This window comes from Anarrhichthys ocellatus, unplaced genomic scaffold, assembly GCF_004355925.1.
Source record: "Anarrhichthys ocellatus isolate YVR2014 unplaced genomic scaffold, GSC_Weel_1.0 scaffold11, whole genome shotgun sequence".
NCBI classification, from domain to species: Eukaryota; Metazoa; Chordata; class Actinopteri; order Perciformes; family Anarhichadidae; genus Anarrhichthys; species Anarrhichthys ocellatus.
The window spans coordinates 5,599,720-5,622,534 of record NW_022280041.1 but is presented as its reverse complement, the minus strand read 5'-3'; the positions used below and the strand labels follow the sequence as shown (position 1 = coordinate 5,622,534).

Sequence of the window (22,815 nt, the reverse complement as noted above, 5' to 3'; positions counted from 1 at the left end):
TCCATCCTTACGTCGTCCAGCAGTTGCACCCCCATGAGGTCTCTTCCATTTGGCCCCCCCAGTGTCTGCAGCACCTGCTCAATCAGCTTGATGGTGGTCTCCTTGCCACGTGTCCTACGGCAGTACCGACTCAGCTCCTTTTTGCCGATCCGTGAGTCCACCATGCGATCAGTAATGCCCGGCACACTTTCCTGCCTGAGCTGCTCGCGCTTTACCTGCCGCAACAGAGCGAGGTCCCCTGCATCCCACTCAAAGATACATCTGGACAAGCTGCCCATAAAGGCCGGGTAGAGAGTATGCGCGAGACAGGGATCACATGCAGGGGCTGTCCAGTGTGACTCAGAAGGTAGTCCACACCAATGAGCTCGCCTATGAAAAAGAGCAGAAACACACACACACACACACACACACACACACAGCTGTAGTCAAAGCATTATACATACAAACCTTTAATTTAGAAAAGTCTGACTTGTATCATGTTATGGATGGCTTTGGCAATGGGAATGATACAAATGTAGCCTTGTTGAACTTCAGTTAGAACACTGAAAAACAATAAACCAAAAGAATTATGTAGCCAGATATTAACGAGACATACCAGTGTATATGGAAGGTGGCCTGAAGGTTGGCACAAATGCCTTGTGAAACACCTTCAGGGTGCTGTTGTTGATAGACTGGCTAACGTCACTCACAAACAGGGGAACAACAGAAATTTTGAAAATGTCCTTGTGGGAGGATGCTGGAGAACTCCCACATTGACACGGGGGACAACATGCAAACTCCTCACAGAAGGGCCGTGCAAACCGGGGATCGAATCCGGGTCCCTCTTGCCGTGAGGCCAGTAGGGACTGGAAACAAAGATGCCATGATCTAAATATTCTAAATTTCAGCAGGACATGCACGTGTGGGCGTGGCTTCACATTTAGGCCACACCCACAGCTGTTCAGCCGTCTCTGTGGCCGTCTCAATTGGTTAGCGCGCTCGGCTGTTTACCGAAAGGTTGGTGGTTCAAGCCCACCCAGGGACGTGAAATGTTTTCTTCTTAACTAGTTGCTTAGTCCGTCACATTACTCTTTAAAAAACAAACAAAAAAAAAAAAACACTCATTGTCTCTGTACTATTGTAACTGTAACTATTTCACGGTGATGACAAAAAAAAAAATGCACTTTATTTACTTGCCCCAACACAAATACAAAAGTGATAAACTTCTCTTCTGCACTATGATAATAAAAGATGGATCCTACAGCTGGATCATCAATCTGTCATTATGCCTGTAAAACCAGCTCCAAAGAGTCTGCTTACAACTACACTGTGTTGTGTAACAATGTTACAGGTCTCAGATCTAAAGAGCCTGATTACAAACGTGTGCCCGAGTAAAACAGGAAATGACGAGGCAGGCAAACGTGTGGCTTCTCTCATGTAACGTCATCTCAAGCCATTTTATTTAACACATTTTCAATCATAAATCAGGTCAACGTTTACACTACTATCACATTACTGTGTTTAATCAACATATTTGGTGTAGCTTGGTATAAAACCTTCCTAGCTGGTTTCCAATGGGCTCACAGTTACTGTGGCGCACGTGAAGAAGGCGCACGTGATGAAGACGCTATTACAACTGGCGGCGCTGCTCTAACAGGATAGCGAACCGCTAACACGTGCTAACTAACATGAACACGTATATACATCTTTCAGTCACATTTAATAAACATATTTAGTGTGAAACGACTTACTAGAATAAAAAGAGTTGATTGGCTTCTTTGTGAACAAATAATACGATGTGTAGGAGCCAGACAAAAACTAGGGAATGTACTGCTAGGCTACTATCAGTTTAGCTGACATTAGCACTCGACAGTCTTAAAACAACAATCACGCTACTAAACAACTACATGAAACACAAAAAAATCTATAAAAACGTTCAGTGCACATTGGTCCCCAATTCAAACGTCATATTTAGTGCACTTTACAAGTCACTAACCTGAGAAAACCAGGAAACGATGAACAGGCAAACGGGTGGCTTCTCTCATGCAACCTCTCCTCGAGCTATGAGAAGAAGCTGCACGCGCACATACAAGTCCAGGGTCGCGAGTCGAAACCACAGCGCTGCACTGCCACCTACTGGTCATACATAGAAATACACTTCTGGGGAAGTTATATTATGATTACCAAAATCACAGAAATTCGTTCTTTCAAATATTAATCAAATAAACAAAAATGTGACCATATATTTTGTGTGCGTCACAATAATACTGCATTAAAATTCTCCATATACATCTCTAGCAAATGTTATCTCTCAATCAGGATCGTGACTGTCCAATGTTGAATTGGATGTAGGCCAATACAAACAAAGTAAAACAAGAAATAAACACGTGCAATGTAATTCAGCGCACAAAAACATCAGCTTGTTACTTTAACCAACTTTAATCATGAAAATTGAGTAAAGGAAGTCCAGAGCTGTAAACAGAGACAGCTCGCCTTCAAAGTAAAAGTTGCGCGTTTTCAAACGTGTTTGCTCCACTGATCAATTTAAGGAAAGCAAAATTAAAGAAATAAACAAATATTATACATTATAAATGACTGTTGAAACATACTTTCACTCTTCAAATTGCTTTACTTTTAAGAAATTACAAAAGTTTTCTACATGTTTGCTGCCCCTGGCCATCATGGTAACATGGATTTCAGGCCAGCCAATCAGCTCCTTCCCATCTCTATATTATCGTGTTCAGAGACGGATGAACAAAAATAGGGTGTGGCCTAAATTATAAGCCCCGCCCACCTGTGTATGTCTTGCTCATGGCTAAAGTGCAGTCAACTATTAATGAACATATTATTACTCACTACAGTGTTGTAAGCAAATATTAGGCCCCAATGATGTCATGTTGTGTTCCTGGTTTGTCTAACTAGCGGAGATAAAGTTGCCTGTTGCATGTAAATAGATGCTGTAAGTAAGTTTCCAATAGAACTGTGTAAAAAGTGGCGTTTTGTTGGTCCAAAGCGTATGTGAAAATGGAGGCAATTAATACTAGTGAATTAACAATTGACTCCATTGAAGAAGTCCCATACGGGTGCTGCACGGTGGTGTACTGGCCTCACGACAAGAGGGACCCGGATTCGGTCCCCGGGCGGCCCTTCTGTGAGGAGTTTGCATGTTGTCCCCCGTGTCAGTAATATACTTCTGTACATAAAGATTTTGAAAAAGCCCATGTCACAATATGTAAATGGAGGACATTTTCAAAATAAGATTTACTTTCACAATATGTCCCCACACTAAGCGTTACAAGAAGTTTAGATTTGTGTATTTAGACCGGGGATCGGCGTTTTCTAACAAAATACAGAAGATACTATATTTCCCAAAATGCAATTCGGTGAGGAAAAAAATCGGACATGTCGTCGTCTTTGACCCCGGAAGTGCAACATTACATCCGGGGCTGTAAACCTCTCCGTCTGTTTATATTTTGGGTGTAAGTTTTGAATTTTTCTTGTTAAAAACCGCGAGACGGTTCGGTCCTTATTAAACGACACATAAAACAACAAAAGTAAGTTTTTTTGTACTCACTCTCTACGCCACTATAGAGTGACGTTAACTGTTAGCTTTAACTAGAATGCATAACGTTACCAGTCAACGTTTGTGCTAAGCTAACGTCAGCTAGCAAACTCTAGTTAACGTTTGCTCCTGGGCATTTTAAAATGTAAAACTGTTGCTGCTGATTTGCATGTTTAAGCTCCACACATCTTAGTTTCAAACCATACCGCACCCGTTGATGTATTTTAATTAAACACACTGTCGGTTAACAGCAGCTAAAGCTGACAATGCTAACTGTTAGCCAAATAGCAGCTAACTTAATGTTAGGCCTTTAACCCTTAAGTTACACCTGTGGTATTTCTAATGTTTTGAGCATGCAGATAATCGACGCCTCTACTTTTAACCTTTCATGTGCCACTGAACACTGTCTACAACAGCTGGCCCCGCCGCTGCCTGTCACCATGCCCGCCCTGTTGGAGAGACCCAAGCTGTCCAACGCGATGGCCAGAGCCCTCCACAAGCACATTATGAGGGAGAGAGAGCGCAAGAGACAAGGTGAGCACTCACTATGTGTGTTTTAAAACTAGCCTAGCAGAGGTAGAAGTGTACAAAGCTGACTGCAAATACTACGTTTCTCTATGATAAGAAAATAACTGAATGTTTCCAAATTTCCCGTTTGTTATTTAGCCTATTTCCCTCCATATAGTAAAGAATTACTACCACCTACTTATTATTCTCCTAAATATGCAGCTTCATCTACTCGCGCTGTGAAAAGGCTCTGCAGACTGAGTATATTGTCATACCTAGTGTATTCACAAGTACATTTGACATCTAATAATACTCTTACTCTAGAGATTTGAATGTGTTTTCCACCACCGCTAAATAACATGAATATAATTTTCCAGAGGAGGAAGAGGTGGACAAAATGATGGAGCAGAAGATGAAAGAGGAGGAAGAGAGGAAGCGGACAAAAGAAATAGAGGAGAGGATGTCTTTGGAGGAAACCAAAGAACAGGTTGGAACATTTTTAAAACATTTCAACTGCAATCTGTGTATTAAACTCCATATGGCTTTGCCGTCTTACCTTGGGTTGTAACAAATACTACACTGCAAGTTGTGCAGCAATTAGTTTTCTTATGCTGTGATTCCCAACCCCCCCAAACTAAACTCCAGGTAATGAAGATGGGGGAAAAACTCCAAGGCCTCCAAGAGGAGAAACACCAGCTCTTCTTACAACTCAAGAAGGTACTTCATGAAGAGGAGAAGAGGCGCAGAAAGGAGCAGAGGTAGTAAGGATGACGCAGCGTTTTCATTACTTTCATAACATAACAGCATCATAGAATTTTGTTGTTAAACCCAGACATTTTTAATTTTTTTGTACTTTTGGTATTCAGTTGCATTTTTGTTCTTTCTAGTGATATCACAACATTGACGTCGGCGAGCTACCAACCCAGCTTGCCCATGCACGCAGGGCAGCACCTCCTCAGCATTCAAGGTAAGGAAGGTTTCATTATTGAGGAGCCTAACCTCATCTGGGTATTCGTCTGTTCCTAATACTCATCCCTCTCTCTGACTCTCTAAGGCAGTCCAGTCAGCCACAGTCGACCTGGAGCGCTACTTGGAGAACGTAGTAAACAGCTGTTCCCAACAGCTGTGATTCCAGTGAGTAAAGCAGTCTGATATTCACAGTCTTACATGTCCATGTGCTTTAGGAGATGCTCATTTAGACACCAGTATATGACTGTATGCCCCGCCTCCTCCTCTGTTAGGCACGTCACTATCAAACCGCCGGGTTCAGCTCGGGCTCGGCAGAGCACGGCCAGTTCAGCGGTAGCCAGGGGGTCCATGAGTCCTACGGGGTGGCTCAGGCCCAGCACCCCTCCACCTACGCCCCTGGACCATCGGTACCCGTCAGTTTCGCAAGCAGTTCTCAGATCAGAGGTAAAGGACATGTGTATGTTTCAGTGGCAGGGTTCACACATCATCTGAAGTACATACAGTCTACATGCAGAGATTGTTCTTCAGGTTTTGTCAAACTAATATAAATTCCTCAGTTCAGTAGTCCTTCATAGTTGTTCTGGCATGCTATGATCAATCATTTGCACCACATCACAGTGGCTGTAGTGGTTATAAGACAAAGAAACGTTTGTTCTCCCACAGGTGCGTCTGCCTTCCAGGCCATGCAGTACCTCCCCCACCAGCAGCCCGGCTACCCCGTCCACAGTCACTTCACCTCCCAGCCTGGTCAGTTCCTCTGCTGTCATCGTCCTTGTGTTCCACTGCTGTTTTATTGCTATATGAATATTTAGGACCGTCAGGAAAAAGTCAGCCGTATTGTAAAATAACCCGAATGTGTGCTCTGTATTTGATGTCAATGATTGTTTGATTGTAAACTTCTGTATCTCCTGCAGGATACATTCCCGGAGCAGGGATACCCCTCCAAAAGCAGCTGGAACATGCCAACCAACAGTCCGGCTTTACCGATGCAGTAAGAAATGAAATACCAAAATAAAAAGTATTGGATAATGTATTGTAAAAAGCGTGATTGTATTTAAACATGGCTTATTAAAATGTCCCACAAATGAAAATTTTACGTCTAATTTGTAAGTATCAGACAGAACATAAACATTCTAAGAGATTTTGGCCCAAACCTTTCTTAACTTTCTACTGTCTAAATGTTGGAAGCAGCTAGCATAAGCTTCATTCACCCGTCCTTTCACTTCAGGTCATCACTTCCTTATCTGATTAGTTTTTCTTTTTGTTCCGTCTCCTTGATGTTCTCACAGGGCACTTTGAGGCCGATGCATCCACCAACCATGCACCCTTCTGCTCCGGGACTGCTGCCCACACCATCGCTGGCCGTCCAGATTTCTACTGCAAAGGTGAAGCCCAAAATACACACACGCACTTTCACAACCCTTTCATTACCTCAATTTTTGCTTCGAAACCATTTTCCACCCTCCAGTTTTGGCAAAATTGCTCCTCCAACCCACTTACTTCTTACTCTTGATATCGACCTTACTTTGCTGTCATCGCGTGTTTCTGGTCATGTTCACTCAACATGTCGGTCCATGTTTGACTCCACCAGGCCCCGTTTCAGACCTCCCCCCAGAGTGCTCCTCGCCACGGCTTCCTCCCCCACAGCCAGAGCGGCCAGAGGTTCTACCACCACGGAAAGTAACTCCTCTTCATCGTCACCGAGCTTCACTCACAGTTCTGGAGAACCTTTTGGACGAGTAATCGACTTCTCCAAAATAACGTCATTTGGCTGGATTATGCCTTCTGATTTGTGTTTTATTCCATGTACAGTACCGTTTTGGGCTTTGTTAATAAGTGACTATCAGTCCTCATGCTTGTGTGTTTTTGTAAACATCCAACATGGATTTTTACATAATAAGGAGAAAATACCAGGTGCTCTTGAAGTCAAAGGGAAGCCTCAGGGCTGACTTCAGGCACACTCGCACCGAGCCAGGGAAGAAGTTAAAATGCCCTTTTTTGCCTTTGAACTCCTCCTTCAAGCTGTGCCCTGAGGAAGACCCCCGTTGTACTTTTTAACTTTGATATGTCCTAAACTTAAAAACGGCATTTAACCTTCATCATTGGCTGCGAGTTGGCCTGAAGTAAGCCCAGAGGTTTCCCTTTGTCTACAGATTGTTATATTACCGACACTGCAAAGACGTTCTGGAGGACGATGTGCGCTAAAATGTCAATAACTTGTATAAAGAAAGACTTATTCTTTGTTTAGCATTCATAATTACACCATCAGTGGAGGGTTTCCAGTTTGTAGATTAAGTCTACATGTTTTCCCTCTAACGTAACACGCACACTGATGAACACTGCTATTACTGAAACACATTGACTTAACCTAAGGAGTCCATTTCACTGTGTTGCTGGATTCTGGTTCATCTCAATGGACCCATTAGAGTTGGTTATATCGAATGAAATCAAGATGGCTATGTTTCTTCCAAAATTATGGCTTTCCAGTATTATTTTTTGGCGTTGTCCTCTACAGACCTAATGAAGTCTGAGTCTCTGTTTTCAAAGCTTTTATGTCGCTAAATAAAATAACAAAATGCCAAGCCCAACAGTTTGTGTCATCTTTTTCACTCGGCACAGTTTGGATTTGCCGTATGAACACAAACAACGGATACCAAACTGTAACAAGTTATCCGCCTCCTGAACCATTGCTCGAGGTTCAGGAGCACCAAATTCTATCCCGCTCACTTTCTCCAAACAGCCCGGTGTGAACGCCCACTCTGAGGGGATTTTGAATGACTTGATCCTGGTTCTTGAAGCAGGGGTTTGTTTCCCTTTTGACGCTTCGAAACCTGGAGAGAAAAAGAAACTGAACCCTGGTGTGCCACGTCGGTGACCTTTGTTTAATGGACACGCTTCAGGCGATAAAGTGAACAACTACTCTGATGGAAGGCAGGTTACTGAATATTCCTCTATTTACATCTACATCTGTTCATCCAGACTCATGTGGTTTCATTATGTGTGGATGTACGTAGCGATAGTTTGTTTACTTTTTGACACTTCCAATTTATTTCTTAAAAAAAAAATAGAATGAGAGAGAGAGTATGAAAAGACAAAAAGAAGGGAAAAGATGGCATTGACGAGGTGCAGTGCATCTCGTTTGCCTCTGAAACAGAATTACAAGATGGAGGAATGAGGAAAAAAGACGAAAGAATAGTCTGAGAAGGAAGGTGTTGAAGGAAAAATATATATTTTAATGAGGCCGTGTCTTAACTAGCCTCTGCAGAGGAAACATTGCACATCCGACAGTTTTGAACACATTATGTGTGTGCGGACACTTCTACAGTCAACAGTTTGAAGGTGAGTGCATAAAACAAGTTAGACACAACGATGCTACAAGCTGTTTCTTTTAAAAGGAAGCAACAGAATAGATCAGGCTGTAAAATGAAGTGCTTGCCGCATAAAAATTACAATGTGAAACGTCAGCTTTCATTTATATTCGATAAAAAATGAGACACATGCTCATAATAGATTTAACATGAGACAGTTGAGGGCAAACCACAGTGGCACACTGCTCAGAAACATCTCGTCAATTGGAAATCTTTCAGCTGATCACTAGTATGTCCAGTTTAAACAAATACACTGTATATATACACAACAGTCATAATACAATAACATGGAAAACATGGCTATTTCCAGTACAGTGGATATGCATTTTTGGGATCTTGTTGACTGGAATTGCCTTCCCTCGGTCCAACGATCGACATTAAACTGTGCATTTACACGACATCACACACACTTGCACTGGCATGGCACATGCTGGTGGCTTGTGGTGTAACACACACACACACACACACACACACACACACTCCTCTTCAGGCTGGCTGGGGTCAGGCGGTGAGAGCTCTGTATTTACCTGCAGTGGCTTATTTACCCAAGGCTTTGATGCCAATCGCAGCTTCTTCATCCATTGCATTTAGAACAGTGACCTGAAAGAGCAAAAAGATGAGGGTCTTTACGATGTGGAAGTTGTTTTTTAATGCTTACCTCACTTGATCAAAGATGTCAAAGTTGAATTGAAGAAGAGGTTAAAGAGCAGCACTGACCAGAATCTCCTCTCCGGCTTCGTTCTTGCTCTCTATCTCTTTGCCCAGGTCTCCCTCGGGAATCTTCAGGTCCTCTCTCACCTCCCCGCTGTCCTGGAGCAGAGACAGGTAGCCCTCTTGGATCCCAATCAGCTGTGAGAGGGCAAACAATAGGAAACAACAGAAAAGAGTAAGCGGCATATCAGCATTTTATTTCTTGATATTGCATAAGTTTAGCAAAGTTTTACACGTGTTTTTCACAGGAGACATTTCGATTCGTCGTAGCAGGAACTCACAATTTGTCATCGACTAAGAGGAGGTGGCCCACGTTTTCTGCCGAGCTTTTAGAAAAGTAACGTCACATAATCTGACTTTTTACAGGAACAAAAAAAAGACTCTCCATGGAGTGTGCAAGGAAAGAAGTCGTACTACTATGGAACAGAATCAGGTATTACTGTTTTATTTTTTACAATATACTAGATAACAAGTCACTCTTCAGTCCTCCAGCTGTCTCACCTGGTAATCCATTCTTTTGATGTTGGGGACGTCCATGTTGTGGGTGGAAGGACAGATATCTTCATACTTCTTACCAGAGAAGATGTCAATACCAACCATGTGGACCTGCGCCAGCACAAAACGCACGGAAAGGAGGAAAACTCTGCCTTCTAACTGAAGTGTATCCCAAAACAAAACATCCACTTCATAAAAAATCAGCATCCATAAAATATTCAATCTCCAATGTGTCAAAGCAAATGCTTTACAACCTTTTTAATACTTGGAATACACATTGTACAGACTGAAAGTGTCCATTAATATGAATGACTGGTCTTGTGTTTAGTCCCAGCACTCCTACATTTACTGACCTTAGCGTGGCCGTGCTTGCCCGTCTTGGAGGTGGACATCTCGACGATCTTGCAGGGTCGGCCTTTCAGCACAACGAAGCCGTTTTTACGCAGGCCAGAGCACTGCATGGGGTAGGTGGCGGAGGCCCCGGCATCACCCGTCTGGAAGTCAATCTCTGCATCGGCCATGCCTGCTGTGGAGGCCGACGTTAATATATGTTCATGACTGATTCAGGAGAACGACAGCAGGCGCAGTCAGCCGATTAATGCAGTTATTTGATGTTATGTGAGTTTATCTGAATGTGTATGTTATGTAGCCTGTAACCCTACAATGGGTAGGTGGGTGGGTCAGGTTGTAGGGTTGGGAATGACGATATTAATTTGAATCTGTAGATGAATTCAAATATATGTATGTTGTGTATCCTCTGCCCTGGTGGGATAAAAAAAATGTGCAAAGCAATAAAACATATTTACAATATGAAAAAGGCACCAAAGTTGTAAAACCTTAAATTTTGTCTAAACACAAACAACCAGAGGAATTTGCCTCAAGAAAAAAAAAAAAAAACTGCATAAAACCTGGTAAAACAGTAAATATCTGATTAAAGGAGAAGTAAACAAGACTAAAATATGATTAACACTGATTGAACAGCCAAATAGATAATATTGTCTAACAATTGTAGTATTTTATTGTACTTTATACTTTAGCTGATATCAGTATTTACTCAGGTCAGACTCAACTTCATTGTGGTCCACGCACCGGATGCTTACTTGTATTGCCTCGTGAATATCTGCCAGTATCTCAGCAGAACTAGGTGGACATGTGAGAGTTGGTGGGTGATACCAATTAAACGTGGGGGTGCAGAGGAAGTGACACTTTCATTCAATGCTGAGAACTGGGCAGAGCTAAATAAAGCAACAGAAACATGACACCTGTTGTGTTCCTAAAATGAATTAAAACAAATTAAAAGTTACAATGGAGTTTAGTATTTAGCTGTGTGTGTGTGTGTGTGTGTGTGTGTGTGTGTGTGTGGCAAACTATGTTTTATAAGATAACCAAACTTTTTAAATGGCACTGACTACAAAAAAGTGCATCAACTAACTCACATTATTCAAACAAATGAACATATTTCCTGAAAAAAACACATAATTCAGAAGTTATGGGCTTTACTGCACAACTGAGGTTAGTGGCTGTTGACGGGTAACACCTGAATGGGGCCGCGCCAATGACCCATATATCTCATTTCAAACTGGCGTCTCCGCGCGTGACTGATTTCAGCACCTCTCGTGTTGTAAACGGAACATAAAACGGTAAATAAATAAAATTAAAACACAGGAGCGTCATGAAGATTGAAGTCTCTTCTCTGGGCAGAGTAATGTCCCCGGACGGTCCTGCGCGGTGTTGCAAAGCAAAAACAAGGCTCATGGCGGCCTGGTGCGTGCAGAGCGCGCCGCGGCCCGCCGTCGGTTAACGGTGTCCACACGCATCCACGCGCAATGACCGCGCTCAGGCCGAGGCCCTTCTGATTACGAGATTGAAGTGCAACACGCAAAAAAAACGACAACCTTAAATGCACTTTAATGCCTGTCGCGATATGAATGCAGACCTCTCTATTAACCACCCTGATTATGTAAAGCACAGCGCGCCCACATCTCCAGTAGCGCGAGATATTGATTGAATTGTGGCCCGCTATGTGTACAATAATGACTAAGCTAATAGCGTGTGTGTGTGTGAGAGAGAGAGAGAGAGAGAGAGAGAGAGAGAGAGAGCAATAGTGCTTGTTTTACATGAGACGTCAAGGCACGTCTTGCAGCATTTCGCAAAGTTGAAACAAAAAATAAAAGGCAAACGAGTCATCTGGTATTTTTTCCATTTTGTCAAGCAAGTCAGAATGAGGCTCTCGAGGTCTGCTGGTGGTCCTCCCGGCAAAAACAAGAGCGTTGTGTTTACTTCACGGGGGCGTTTAAAGGTATCAGCTCCAGACACACACGTGCAGGAGGATAACTCGTCTGCTCAGGCGCACACACGCCCCGTCCATTGGATGCGTTGTTAGGAGAACTTACCCTGGTGATAATAACTCTCCTCCTCTTGTGTTATTTATCCCTTTCAATTCCTCCTCCTCCTCCTCTTCGCTCCCCTCTGTCCGCGCTCGTCTAGCCGGGAGTCTGTCTCCTCCTCGGTGGCTCGTTTCTCCCCCTTTTAGCTCTTTCTTTTATTCCTCTCTCTCACCCCCGTCTCGTCCGCTCTCCTCTCTTCTTCTTCTTCTTCTTCTCTCCCCCTCCCCACTGGTTTGTACTCCAGGTCGCGGTTCACCTCGTGAGGAGGTACACAATCGTTAACGTGGACCCCGGTTGAGTGTGCACCGTCTGCAGCCTGCACTCCACCTTCCCTGTCTCTCCCTCATCCAGCTCCTCCTCACCCACTATCACGATGTCAAAATAATCGAGACACGCGACTTCCTGTTGGGACTGCCAGAATAAAACCCCATCATTAGTCAAACACATTACAATGTTATTGTGTAGTCATGTGATAGCCTTCCACGTTATTATTATTATTAGAAAAAAACATAGTCCACTCAAACTCAAGGTCCACTTACTGACTTTTTCTAGTCCTGTCCTTTTAACCGCATCTCGTGGTTTTCATCAGAGGATGAGTTAGCACAGTTATGACAGTAGGTGACATCATATAAATGGCACAGTCCGTTTGTTACATTGCAGTCTGGAATACAGATGTTATATTGTATTTCAGAGTGTTTGACACAATGTAACTGCAATACAATGTCTACAATGGATTCTAGAACAGTTAGTGCTCAAACACTGGGTCGGGGCCCACTGGTGGACCTCGGAACGCAATCTAGTGGGCCGTGGAAAAGCTTGTGAGGAAACATGACCCTGAATACATTCAAGTAGATGCTATATTGTCTTGTTCTCATTGCATTGTATTGTATTCTTGCCATCTTGTCAGTACTCTCTTGTGTACAAATGATGTGATGGGCACACTGTAAAATGATCTACCTTTATATATCATAGCATTCCTGTCAGCAGGTACTTATTGGCATTTACATATACAGCTGATCAATAGAGCTGTAATGAACAAAAATTGAATGACAGTATCGAACATAACATAATCCACAGTATCGGTGCCGCTGTGCGCCTCCGCTGGCTGTAATTCCCTCTGCTGATAATAATTATACTTCTAATTTGAGTCTTTTCATGTCGAGAGACCCACGGCTTCTGAGCACAGAGAATGGTTCCATTGAACTTGGCAGTTATTAGTGCTGCTGGGTTAAATTTAGTGCTGTGAAACTGGAGTCCTATGCCCTATGAAGAATGGAATTAAAGGCAAAGCTATCATGACCCCAAAATGACAAATTAGTCATTGCTTTTTTTAATCATAACTTTATCTAAGTGCACCAAACCCACAGCAAGCTTTTGCACCCAGAGCCTAATAACAAGTCAAAATATGACCTTTTCAGACAGCTCATCCAGCAATCAAGTCCAATACGGAAGTGTCATTTTAGGATGAACTATTTCTTCAGTGCAGAGCAACAGACAACCTGAGCAGGACTCACTGCACTACACTCAATATATCTAAAAGTGTTACAACTACAACAGTATGCTACTATACATACATTCTTAAATTTATCACAATCACAGTGGCCAATTACTAACTTGTGATCAATTTAGCTGGTAATAGAATGACAATACTTTTAAGTACGCATTTTAATGCAGGTCAAAAGAGGCCAGAGTAAAAGAAGTACATTACAAGCGCGGAGACAGTGACGGGTTTGTATGCGCGCTCCTGGATTAATTACGTCATTGAGGAGGATTAGGTCTGCATCCAGAAGGAGGCAGTAATGCAACGCCAAGGATGCCAACTGCCGCGGAACCTCAACGAAGAAGAAGAGGAAGAAGAAGAAAAGTTTCGGCAAGAGCAGGAGGGAGGGGACTCCGGAGTGAAAGTGTAGTAATCCGACAGCCAGCATGAGCGACGCCGAGGCGCAGAGCGCTCCACCATCGGCACCTGTGGAAGAGAAGCCACAGCCGGAGAGGAAAGTCATAGGTGGGTGTAGATGAGTGAATATGCTGCAAACCTGTGCGTGCCAAGTGGTTAAAGAATTTTTAAAAGTACCAGCTTTAGTTTGAATTCATATGCGTTTTAAATGGAAGTGAGTGAGAAACTGATTCATAGGGTATTGTTGTAGCGTAAAGTTGCATTATTAAAAATATACTTTTTTTTGTTTTTTGAGTCTGCAAGTCTAATTACAGAAATGTAGCCTACCACTTAAGGTAAATCGACAATGTTTTATGGGAGCAATACGTGTCTTCAGTTTTTAAACATGGGTTTCGTGGGAAGCAACTATTTGTTACGCTTTAGTAAAACCTCTACTGTGAAACCAAATAGTAACTTGAGGGCCTTTACCGGCAGAAAAATAAAGTGTTTCAATTTAAAGTTTTCCCCAAAATAAATCACTGAAACACGTCTACTTCTCCTTAACATGTCCGCACATTGGTTTATTTTAGCGGCTTTTTGTTCTTCTGCGCTAAGAAGGAAAAGGGGGAAATTAATCTGCATTATTTGTATTTAAAGTGGCTGTTAACAGTGTGAACACATGACCTATCAGCCGTGGCGCGTTCCGACCCGGTCGTGGACGCGCGTTCACACAGGTGCAAATCATTTCGCTGAGGCGCTAACGTTCTAATTAAACGCGCTTTAGGGGACTTTCAAGTCCTCGTTCTGGTTTTGTTTCTATGACCAGATGAGAAACACGTAGCCGTGTTGTTAACCCCTCCCTCCTCGTGACCTAGCACAGACCTGGTTTCAAAGTCTTATTGTTAATGATTGACACACGGAGCTCCCTTTTCTTCTAAGCAGGGCTGCCATTGATGCAAGAAAGATAACATTAATTTGTAGTGTGTTCTTTGAATGGCTGTTTAATGGTGTGTCTCGTTAAATGTCACCGGGATTCACATTTTAATCATGTGCTCCTGTTTTATTATTGTAGCCACCTTGGTTCAAGGCACAGTGAAGTGGTTCAATGTGCGTAATGGATATGGCTTCATAAACAGGTACTTTTCCTCTACATAAGGTTGGAGCATCTACATTACTTGCACCACTGTGATTTATTTGCTTATTAAAAATTGCCCCATGAGCCATGTTTGCTAAACCGGTTTTATTTCTCCCAGAAATGACACCAAAGAGGACGTGTTTGTTCATCAGGTAAGTTAATGGGCATTTTTCTTGAATTGGTGTTTTTCATGGGTTGATGTGTCCTTAGACGTTAAATCTGTCCCCTCAGACTGCTATCAAGAAGAACAATCCGAGGAAGTTCCTCCGCAGTGTTGGCGACGGGGAGGTTGTAGAGTTTGATGTGATTGAAGCTGCAAAGGTGAGAATCTGGGCAACCTATTTCATTGAATGGCGTTTAGGGTTTTTTGTTTTTTTCTTTACATGTCCCATTCCAGCCCCTCTCTGGTGTCCCACAGGGCTCAGAAGCAGCCAATGTAACCGGTCCAGGCGGTGTTCCAGTGAAAGGCAGCCGCTACGCTCCCAACAAACGCCGCTTCCGTCGGCGATTTTTCCCGCGCAGCCCGAAGCCCGGTGAGGAGGGCAAGCCAGCTGATGGCCAGTCCTCCGCCGCCGAGGGAGAGGGATCAGGAGAGAATGATGGAGTGAAACCTCAGCAACGCCGTCGGAGGCCCCGAAGACCACGGCAGGAGGCACAAGATGTAAGCTGAAGGGGGAACGACAACCTTTTAGGGCTTTTTTAAGAGTGTAAAGCAGGGTTTGTATAAAAGAAAGTAAAGTTGCAACACTGTTAAGAACTCTGGTAATTTGGGATATTTAGAAATTGGCAAATTCGAGCTGTTCTGTGTCAGACTAGTTTGAATTTTTGTTGGCTTGATCCATCAGGGTGAGGCTGGAGAGCAAAAGAACGGAGTGGCAGAGGGTGACCAAACGCAGCGACAGCCGCAGCAAAGATTCTGGCGCCCGTACCGCAGGTGACGTGGCAACGCTGCCGATATTTTGTGTTCATTTTTTTTGCTTCTGTATTACAGACCTGCAAAGCTGACTCAATATGTCCTCTGTCCTGGGATTCACAGACCGTTCCGTCCTCGCCCACCTCCTGAGCAGGCCAGGGACGGCCAGCAGCAGGCCGCTCCAGAAGGCCCGCAGGCCGCTCCAGAAGGCCCGCAGGCCGCTCCAGAAGGCCCGCAGGCCGCTCCAGAAGGCCCGCAGGCCGCTCCAGAAGAGATCCAGGAGCAAGGCGAGGTGAAGCAGACGGAGGCCTCTGAGGGGCCCCAGACCAACGGAGAAGCAGCTGAGGGCCAGAAACAACAACGGCGCCAGTCTAGACGGCGCAGGCAAAGGAACTCCGAGTCCTCTACCTCGAAAGTGAGTGCGATTGTTGTTCCTGGTCGGTAAATTGCATCAAGTGACAGATGAGCTACTGAAGCTATTTCACAAATGCAGAATATCTATCAAAATATTCTATTTCAAATAAAGTGTTTTTTAGGATTATTTTCCTGATGGTTGTGCTTACTGCACACTTAACACAATTGTATTACTTGCACACATTGCAGAACGATACAGAGAAGTCTGCATCGGAGTCTGGTACCCCCCCTCAGACCTCCAAACCAGATGACCTTAAATCCACATCAAAATCACCAAAGGGCTCCCCCAAATCCTCCCCCAAAACGCCAAAATCACCCGAGGTAAGTAGCCCAAACTGCTCTTTTTCACCGATGTTCGTTGTGTGGACACAACTATTTAAACGGTCTCCTTCCCTCCAGCAGGCAGCTGACACAACAGTCCCAGCACCAACAGAGTGACACCAGTGAGAGGACAGTCTCGTGACCCTTGGTAAGAGGTGGGTCATGCAGGGTGGGAGACGTGAGGGTGTTGGGTTGCACTTCATGTGACACATTGGCTCACATCTTTTACAGGCCGTTTTCCTGTATATGGATTTAAGGCGGCGTTAAAGGGATGGAAAGTTTTTAAAAAAAAAAAAAAAAAAAAAAAAAAAAGTTACGAGTCTTTAATTAGGTTTGTACTTTGTTGTGAGTCCTTTTTTTTTTTTTTTTTTTTTTACTGCAGGGAGCAAATTCCAGTGAAGGCTTGAACTCTATGCATGTTTCTGTACCGTCTTTCGCTCCCTTGCGTTTTTGTTTATTTGTCTTTTGTTTTTGTAGGTCCTAGGGTTGGAGGACTGGACCTATTTCAGAATGCATGCACTGCTCTCCCCTCCCTGCACTTGCCCATCCTCCAACCCACCCAGTCTCGCTGTCGTCCCTCAGGCCTCCTCCCCTCTCATCTAGACACGGGACAATTGGAGAGGGGCGAGGAAGGGAAGAAGGGGATGCAGGTGGGTGGTGGGTGCATGTTTAGAAATTGAAAGTACATCAAAGACAAAAGGGAAAGAATGGACGATCTGCTTGGTAGCCCAGTTATTCCAACCCCCCTTTAAAAACAAATTTTCTTTAATTGCCTAGATGGGACACATCAAGTAGTTTATAGAGGAACCAGCCTTGATTTTTATTTAACTTTTTAAAATTTGGTTGAAGAGGTGAAAACCAAGCAGGTGTGAGGTTGGTGGTGCATTATGGGAGTCAGTTTAGTTCTTTTACCACCTCAATCGATTCTTGGAAGCGTACTACTCCCTTCATCTCCTCGGTTGAGGAACGTTTGATGAAAAGAAACTTTATTTTTGTGTTTTACTTATTTGTGTGTGATTTTCTTTGGAGGGGATTATGTGCAATGTCGGTAGTAAAAATGCTAATTAATAAATCATGTTTGCAAATCTCTGTATACAGTCCTTATTTCTTCATGACCAAGGTGCAGATTAGAAGATGCTGCTTTTAACGGCATTTGTCTTTGAAATTGGATTACTTACTATTGAACACAATTTCAAATACTAAATATAAATTACTGGAGGCCTTCTCGGGTATTTTCAATGACATTATTATTATTATTATTATTATACATTACTTGCATCCTTGTAGTCACTACATGACCACAGCATCATAATACACACATTACAGATCCCCTCTGAACAACTTCAATACAAATCTTCAGAAGGTAGTGATACACACCATTAAAGAATAGACAGCAAACTGCACACAGGACACAAGAAAAAGACAAACATATGATCCTTGTGGGATTTAAAAAAAGCAGCTAGTCTTTACAGGCATCCCTTTTAATGGCAGATCTTGCTCTAGTGTATCAGGCTTCTGTTTACACCTACTGGAGTGCAAGAATAATTGAAACTTGTAGACCCTCATACCTTAATATTAACAACCAAATATCACACTATATATGTACACAAGAACTAAAATAAATGTCTTTAAAAGTAGCATTTCTGCAGGTTGTGCAATAAGTTTGTCATGATCATAAATCTACGTTGTGATGGCACTTTACCTTAAGCTGGGAACACGCCACATGATTGAAAACCCGGTTTGGCAATGGAGACTTTGAACTCTCTCACACTCTGAAGAGAGGCCGGGTGAAGTATTGGGACACCAAGATCAGCTGGCATGTTGTTAGGGTGGGGTATCATTTGAAATGTTTCTACAATCATCCAATTGCTGAGTTTTGATGCCAAAATTGTACTTTTTTGATACTTAAATTTGAATAATTTGTAATTGTTACAAAATCACTTTACCATTCCAAATTGTAACTGTCAACACTCAACAAGCTGTACAAGAAATCCTCAAGTATATGACTATCATTTTAATCAAACTGTACGATCAAAGACCAGCTTTTGGTACTTGACCATTGACCGTTATGGGAACATTTCAGTAGCTACCAAAAAAGTGTGTTGGGATTTAAATCTTAATTCAAACCAAACAGCTTGTGTGTGTGTATACATATTTGCATAACTTTGAGACGATGATCTTGTAGTTTAAGCTAAATGGTAAAAATCTGAATGCTATCAGTTAAATGTGTTTCAGTCGGTTGGATTTACACATCTAGTGTGTTCCCAGCTTTAGTACAAAATATAAAAGTATACTTAGCTCTATGGCTGTATATGCTATTTTTTGGGGGTTGGGGGGTTTACATCCAAACTGAAACCGTTGGATGTCTTTGTAGATAAAGTGCAGGAATTCTAAAGTCTCTCCACCTCTGTCTGTCAATATTGCCACCTTGGAATAAAATCCTACCACATGGGCAGTCCATGCCTCAACAGTCCAGACACTTTCTTCTGATCATCTTATTCCTAGAAACTACAGTAGTCAACTCTTAATCCATAGGTTTTCAGCCTCTGTCGAGGCGTAATTCGTAACCTCATATTGCAGTGGTACCAGCAAAAGGACAATTCCAAAACACCCAAATTGTCACACTATAAACGCTGCTTTGGCACCACAATCTATATGAATTCAACAGTTGACCTCAGTATACAATATGTCAGAAAGTAAAAGTTTATAGTCGGGCCTACACAGTTCATTCCAAGCTGTGCTCGATCCCATCTCTCTTTAGGCAGGAACTTTCCTCCCCCAAGTAGTCCAACTCGGTGCTGGGCTTGTCCAGATCCATGGCCATGCCTCTATCCATCATTAGTCCGACAGAGTCCTGATGGAAGCTTGCTGCGATCTGGTCGAAGGTTTTGCCCCGCGTCTCTGGCACCCGGAAGAATGTAAAGATGAGGAAGAAGAGGAGGAGTGCTGCGAAGATCAGGAAGGTGTATGGCCCACACAGGTCCTGGAGAAGGATGGGGATAAATCCAGATTAAAAGATACGAGAAGGAGAAGTCCATAGACGTTTGCGTAGGACATCCACAACATCTATTCAAGTTAAGAAATACTCACAGCGACGTATTGGAAGCACATGCCGATGATGAAGTTGGCGGTCCAGTTGGAGAAGCCGGCCACAGCCATGGCAGCCGGCCTTGGACCCTGAGAGAATAGCTCGGCTACAAAGAACCAGGGGATGGGACCCGGACCGATCTCAAAGAAGGCCACAAAGCCAAAGATGGACAGCATGCTGATGTAGCTCATCCATGGAATACTGTCCTATCAGGTGGGAGGAAAAACCGGTTCATAGGTTTGTGGAGAAAACACACCTGACGGTACGGGATGCTTGCACGTTTGGGGGACTGACCAACAAAGCGAGAGCCATGGTCATGATGACGGCACAGATGCACATTCCACCAAGTCCCAGCATGTGGAGCGTCCGTCGACCCATCCTCTCTATCAGGAAGAGCTGTTAATAATGAGAAAACAGAGAGGTCGTTATCCCCAGTCTGCTCACATATTCTACTTTAGTTGATAAAGTTAGCCATTCACCTAGTTTAAACTGAAAAAGGATTCATTGTCACAACAAGAGTTAGATTCTACAGTCAAGCTTGCAGCTCTGTGAGGTTGAGTAGTGGTGTTTCTATCCAAATGCTGACATCAGCTTGCCAACAATGACATTTAGCAAGTGTACCATGTTAGCATGCTGACATTTGCAAAGTAGCACCACCACAGAGCTAGGGCTGATAACAATTTTACACATTAATAGAGACACACTTTGGTACATAACAGGGCTGCAGTCTTTATCATACTAATTTCACAAAAGATTGAACATTCAAAATTAGATTGTTTATCAAGGAAGGAGGAGAGACATCAAAAAGCCAAGATAAAGGTATGTTACTGACCGACACCACGGTGAAGGCACAGTTCACCACGCCTGCTCCTATGGTGGCGTAGACTGGACTCTGGACTCCTGCCTTCATGAAGATACTGGTGGAGTAGTAGAAAATCTGAACAGAGGGGTGTACAGATTAAGATTATGTCAATAGTATACTGCATTGATTCATTTTTCCTTTTGGGACTTTATGCCAGGTGCACTTATGTCACTTATACAACTAACTGTGATTTTTACAATTCTTTTTAATAAAGGACCCCCCCTGACTCACTGCGTTGATCCCAGACAGCTGCTGGGAGAGCTGCAGCAGGATAGAGATGATGATGGGCTGGCGATAGAGCGGAGAGCGAAAGAGCTCCAGGATGGAAACCTTCCTCTCCATGTCCATCTTCCTCTTCTCCTCCTTCATCTCCGCCAGCATGCTGCTCACGTCCTGCCTGCCCGTCAACCTCCTCAGGCCTGCACACAGAAAGGTGTGTATGTTCAATTTGAATATTCTTACCAACACCTGTTTGAGTAAAAGGCCTATAAATACTTGTTCTACATTCAGCTCCATCAATGTTACATAATGGTGACCACATAGTACTTTAGTACAAATAGCAAGATGCTGTACTGTAAGTGATTAGCTAGTGTAGTAAACCAGTAGACAGTTTATTGGTACAGGTCTTGCCTCAGCTTAAGTTTAAGACTAAATGAGTAGTTCATACAGCTTATTCCAATATAAAACCGAGACCTTAAAGCTCACCTCTCTTGGCTTGGTGCTCCTGGCAGCGGACGATGTAGAGGAAGCGGGGGCTCTCGGGGCAGAAAGGCAGAAGTGCCATCTGAAACACAGCCGGTACGACTGCTAAACCCAACAGAATTGGCCACAAGTCCTCAACGCCCAGTAACGACTCCAGACCGAGGACCTGCGTAGGAGGAGGGATCAAGTGTGAGGGCAGAAGATTTAAAATAGATACTATAAGAACTTCAAGGAAAGGCTATTACAAAATATTCATACAAACATTGAACTCAGAGAAACACGTGCAGCAGGAGTTTATACAGAGAGGTTTTATCAGTTTTAACAGCAACATCCTAACACGCTGTCATACCTGTGCTATGAGGATACCAGTGACTATAGCCAGTTGGTGCAGCGTGCCCAGTGCACCTCGCAGACTTGTAGGAGCTATCTCACCCACATACATCGGTGTCAGGCCTGATGCCAACCCTGCAGAGAGGAAAAGTTGTCAGAAACTTTCATCAAGTGCATGGACAGATTGTGAGACAATGGGCCCCTAGGCACGGACATGTAAAGGGCCCCCAGCTAGAGCCACCGATTCAAAGAGACATCTTTTTGGTCGTTTGGCATTTCTTCGTAGATGTTTTGCTCTCTTTTTGGTCATTTTGCATTTTGTTAAAGTCGTTTTGCGTCTCTTTTTAGTCATTTTGCATCTCTCTGTAGTCAGTTTGTGTCTCTTTCTGGATTTTTTTGCATCTCTTTGTAGTCGTATGAATGTGAAGTTCCTGCTCTAAAATAGATATGTAATTAAAACAATGACAAAGGAGAGAATAGAACAGCGGACTGCTCACCGCAGTAGGCACCAATGACAAAGCGTCCAAGGATCAGCATTTCGTACGAGTGGCAGAGCTTGGACAACCCCATGAGACTTCCACCAATGAAGGCAAACATGTTGTTTATGAGCATGGCTTTCCTCCTGGAGAAAAAAAACACAGACAAGTATCTTTGTATTAATTCAGCAGACTTTAAATCTTAATTTGACATCAAATATTCTTAGCAAGGGTGCTACATTTGGGACAAAAGTCTTAATTTATCACCCAAAAGACTAGCATGAACTCAAACACAGTGTATCAAATTGTATTGCCGAAAAAGCTGTGACTGAAACACGCACTAAAGTATTTAAATAATGAACATTATACAGTAGATTTCTCTATAGTCTGTGTGCTGTTTAAAATACAGATTCAGTATGACAGTAGCCCATGAAGTATATGGACCCCTTAAAGCCTCCAGAGGGCAGTGTCATACAAAAACATTTCGCTGCTTCACCCATGGCTGAAATTAGGAGTTATTCTTAAATATCCTTAAAAAAAAGACACATTTACCATCCTCACCCTTGCAGTTTGGCATTATTACCTTTTATTGAAAGTTATTTTAAACCATGATCATTACAAGTAAAACCCTAGAAAAATGACAATTACCACTAAAGATACAAAACGACCAACATCAAGATATTTTAAAGATTCCCTGAAGAGAGATATATATATATATAT

At 43.1% G+C, this 22,815-nt stretch overlaps 4 protein-coding genes across 10 annotated transcripts; 2 read left to right on the top strand and 2 right to left on the bottom strand.

Annotated features, from left to right (window-relative positions):
* Positions 1 to 3,407: 3,407 nt before the first annotated feature.
* Positions 3,408 to 7,605, top strand: gps2 (G protein pathway suppressor 2). 5 transcript variants are annotated; one of them, XM_031851452.1, is made up of 11 exons: positions 3,408 to 3,533; positions 3,958 to 4,075; positions 4,426 to 4,535; positions 4,694 to 4,806; positions 4,915 to 5,015; positions 5,103 to 5,182; positions 5,290 to 5,461; positions 5,681 to 5,764; positions 5,932 to 6,008; positions 6,307 to 6,402; positions 6,609 to 7,605. In XM_031851452.1, exons 2-11 carry the CDS (start codon positions 3,982 to 3,984, stop codon positions 6,699 to 6,701), a joined length of 1,020 nt encoding a protein of 339 aa, XP_031707312.1. In that variant the 5' UTR covers positions 3,408 to 3,533; positions 3,958 to 3,981; the 3' UTR covers positions 6,702 to 7,605. The 5 variants fall into 5 exon arrangements, with proteins under 5 accessions (XP_031707312.1, XP_031707315.1, XP_031707310.1 ...); XM_031851455.1 differs by having other exon boundaries at positions 3,932 to 4,075; positions 4,936 to 5,015; XM_031851450.1 differs by having other exon boundaries at positions 3,932 to 4,075.
* A 628-nt stretch (positions 7,606 to 8,233) lies between these two features.
* LOC116385751 (eukaryotic translation initiation factor 5A-1) lies at positions 8,234 to 12,328 on the bottom strand. Of its 3 annotated transcripts, none has more exons than XM_031851456.1 (5): positions 11,985 to 12,328; positions 9,945 to 10,117; positions 9,598 to 9,702; positions 9,103 to 9,234; positions 8,234 to 8,985 (listed from the first exon to the last, which is right to left on the bottom strand). In XM_031851456.1, exons 2-5 carry the CDS (start codon positions 10,110 to 10,112, stop codon positions 8,923 to 8,925), a joined length of 468 nt encoding a protein of 155 aa, XP_031707316.1. In that variant the 5' UTR covers positions 10,113 to 10,117; positions 11,985 to 12,328; the 3' UTR covers positions 8,234 to 8,922. The 3 variants fall into 3 exon arrangements, with proteins under 3 accessions (XP_031707316.1, XP_031707318.1, XP_031707317.1); XM_031851458.1 differs by having other exon boundaries at positions 9,945 to 10,114; XM_031851457.1 differs by lacking the exon at positions 11,985 to 12,328 and adding an exon at positions 10,692 to 11,976 and having other exon boundaries at positions 9,945 to 10,353.
* Positions 12,329 to 13,777: 1,449 nt separating this feature from the next.
* LOC116385691 (Y-box-binding protein 2-A) lies at positions 13,778 to 19,105 on the top strand. Its single transcript, XM_031851367.1, is given in 11 exon segments — positions 13,778 to 13,885; positions 13,887 to 13,983; positions 14,927 to 14,990; positions 15,108 to 15,141; positions 15,221 to 15,310; positions 15,408 to 15,650; positions 15,835 to 15,923; positions 16,026 to 16,317; positions 16,506 to 16,637; positions 16,716 to 16,785; positions 17,115 to 19,105. Coding segments are annotated over 10 exon segments (1,188 nt in total). The 3' UTR covers positions 16,755 to 16,785; positions 17,115 to 19,105.
* Positions 17,357 to 22,240, bottom strand: LOC116385692 (solute carrier family 2, facilitated glucose transporter member 4). The gene is made up of 8 exons (XM_031851368.1): positions 22,117 to 22,240; positions 21,639 to 21,754; positions 21,293 to 21,455; positions 20,819 to 21,006; positions 20,558 to 20,662; positions 20,020 to 20,121; positions 19,728 to 19,931; positions 17,357 to 19,620 (listed from the first exon to the last, which is right to left on the bottom strand). Exons 1-8 carry the CDS (start codon positions 22,229 to 22,231, stop codon positions 19,363 to 19,365), a joined length of 1,251 nt encoding a protein of 416 aa, XP_031707228.1. The 5' UTR covers positions 22,232 to 22,240; the 3' UTR covers positions 17,357 to 19,362.
* Positions 22,241 to 22,815: the final 575 nt, after the last annotated feature.

Excerpts from the sequence above, each read along its gene's own strand:
- LOC116385751 (XM_031851456.1), bottom strand. The coding sequence starts at position 10,112 with ATGGCCGATGCAGAGATTGACTTCCAGACGGGTGATGCCGGGGCCTCC. Across the intron at positions 9,703-9,944 it reads GCAAGCACGGCCACGCTAAG|GTCCACATGGTTGGTATTGA; the intron begins GTCAGTAAATGT and ends GTGCTGGCGCAG. Across the intron at positions 9,235-9,597 it reads TCAAAAGAATGGATTACCAG|CTGATTGGGATCCAAGAGGG; the intron begins GTGAGACAGCTG and ends GCCCTCTCACAG.
- LOC116385692 (XM_031851368.1), bottom strand. The coding sequence starts at position 22,231 with ATGCTCATAAACAACATGTTTGCCTTCATTGGTGGAAGTCTCATGGGG. Across the intron at positions 21,007-21,292 it reads GGAGCACCAAGCCAAGAGAG|GCCTGAGGAGGTTGACGGGC; the intron begins GTGAGCTTTAAG and ends TTCTGTGTGCAG. Across the intron at positions 20,663-20,818 it reads AGCTGTCTGGGATCAACGCA|ATTTTCTACTACTCCACCAG; the intron begins GTGAGTCAGGGG and ends CCCTCTGTTCAG.
- gps2 (XM_031851452.1), top strand. The coding sequence starts at position 3,982 with ATGCCCGCCCTGTTGGAGAGACCCAAGCTGTCCAACGCGATGGCCAGA. Across the intron at positions 4,807-4,914 it reads AGGCGCAGAAAGGAGCAGAG|TTGCATTTTTGTTCTTTCTA; the intron begins GTAGTAAGGATG and ends TTTGGTATTCAG. Across the intron at positions 5,183-5,289 it reads TCCCAACAGCTGTGATTCCA|GCACGTCACTATCAAACCGC; the intron begins GTGAGTAAAGCA and ends CTCCTCTGTTAG.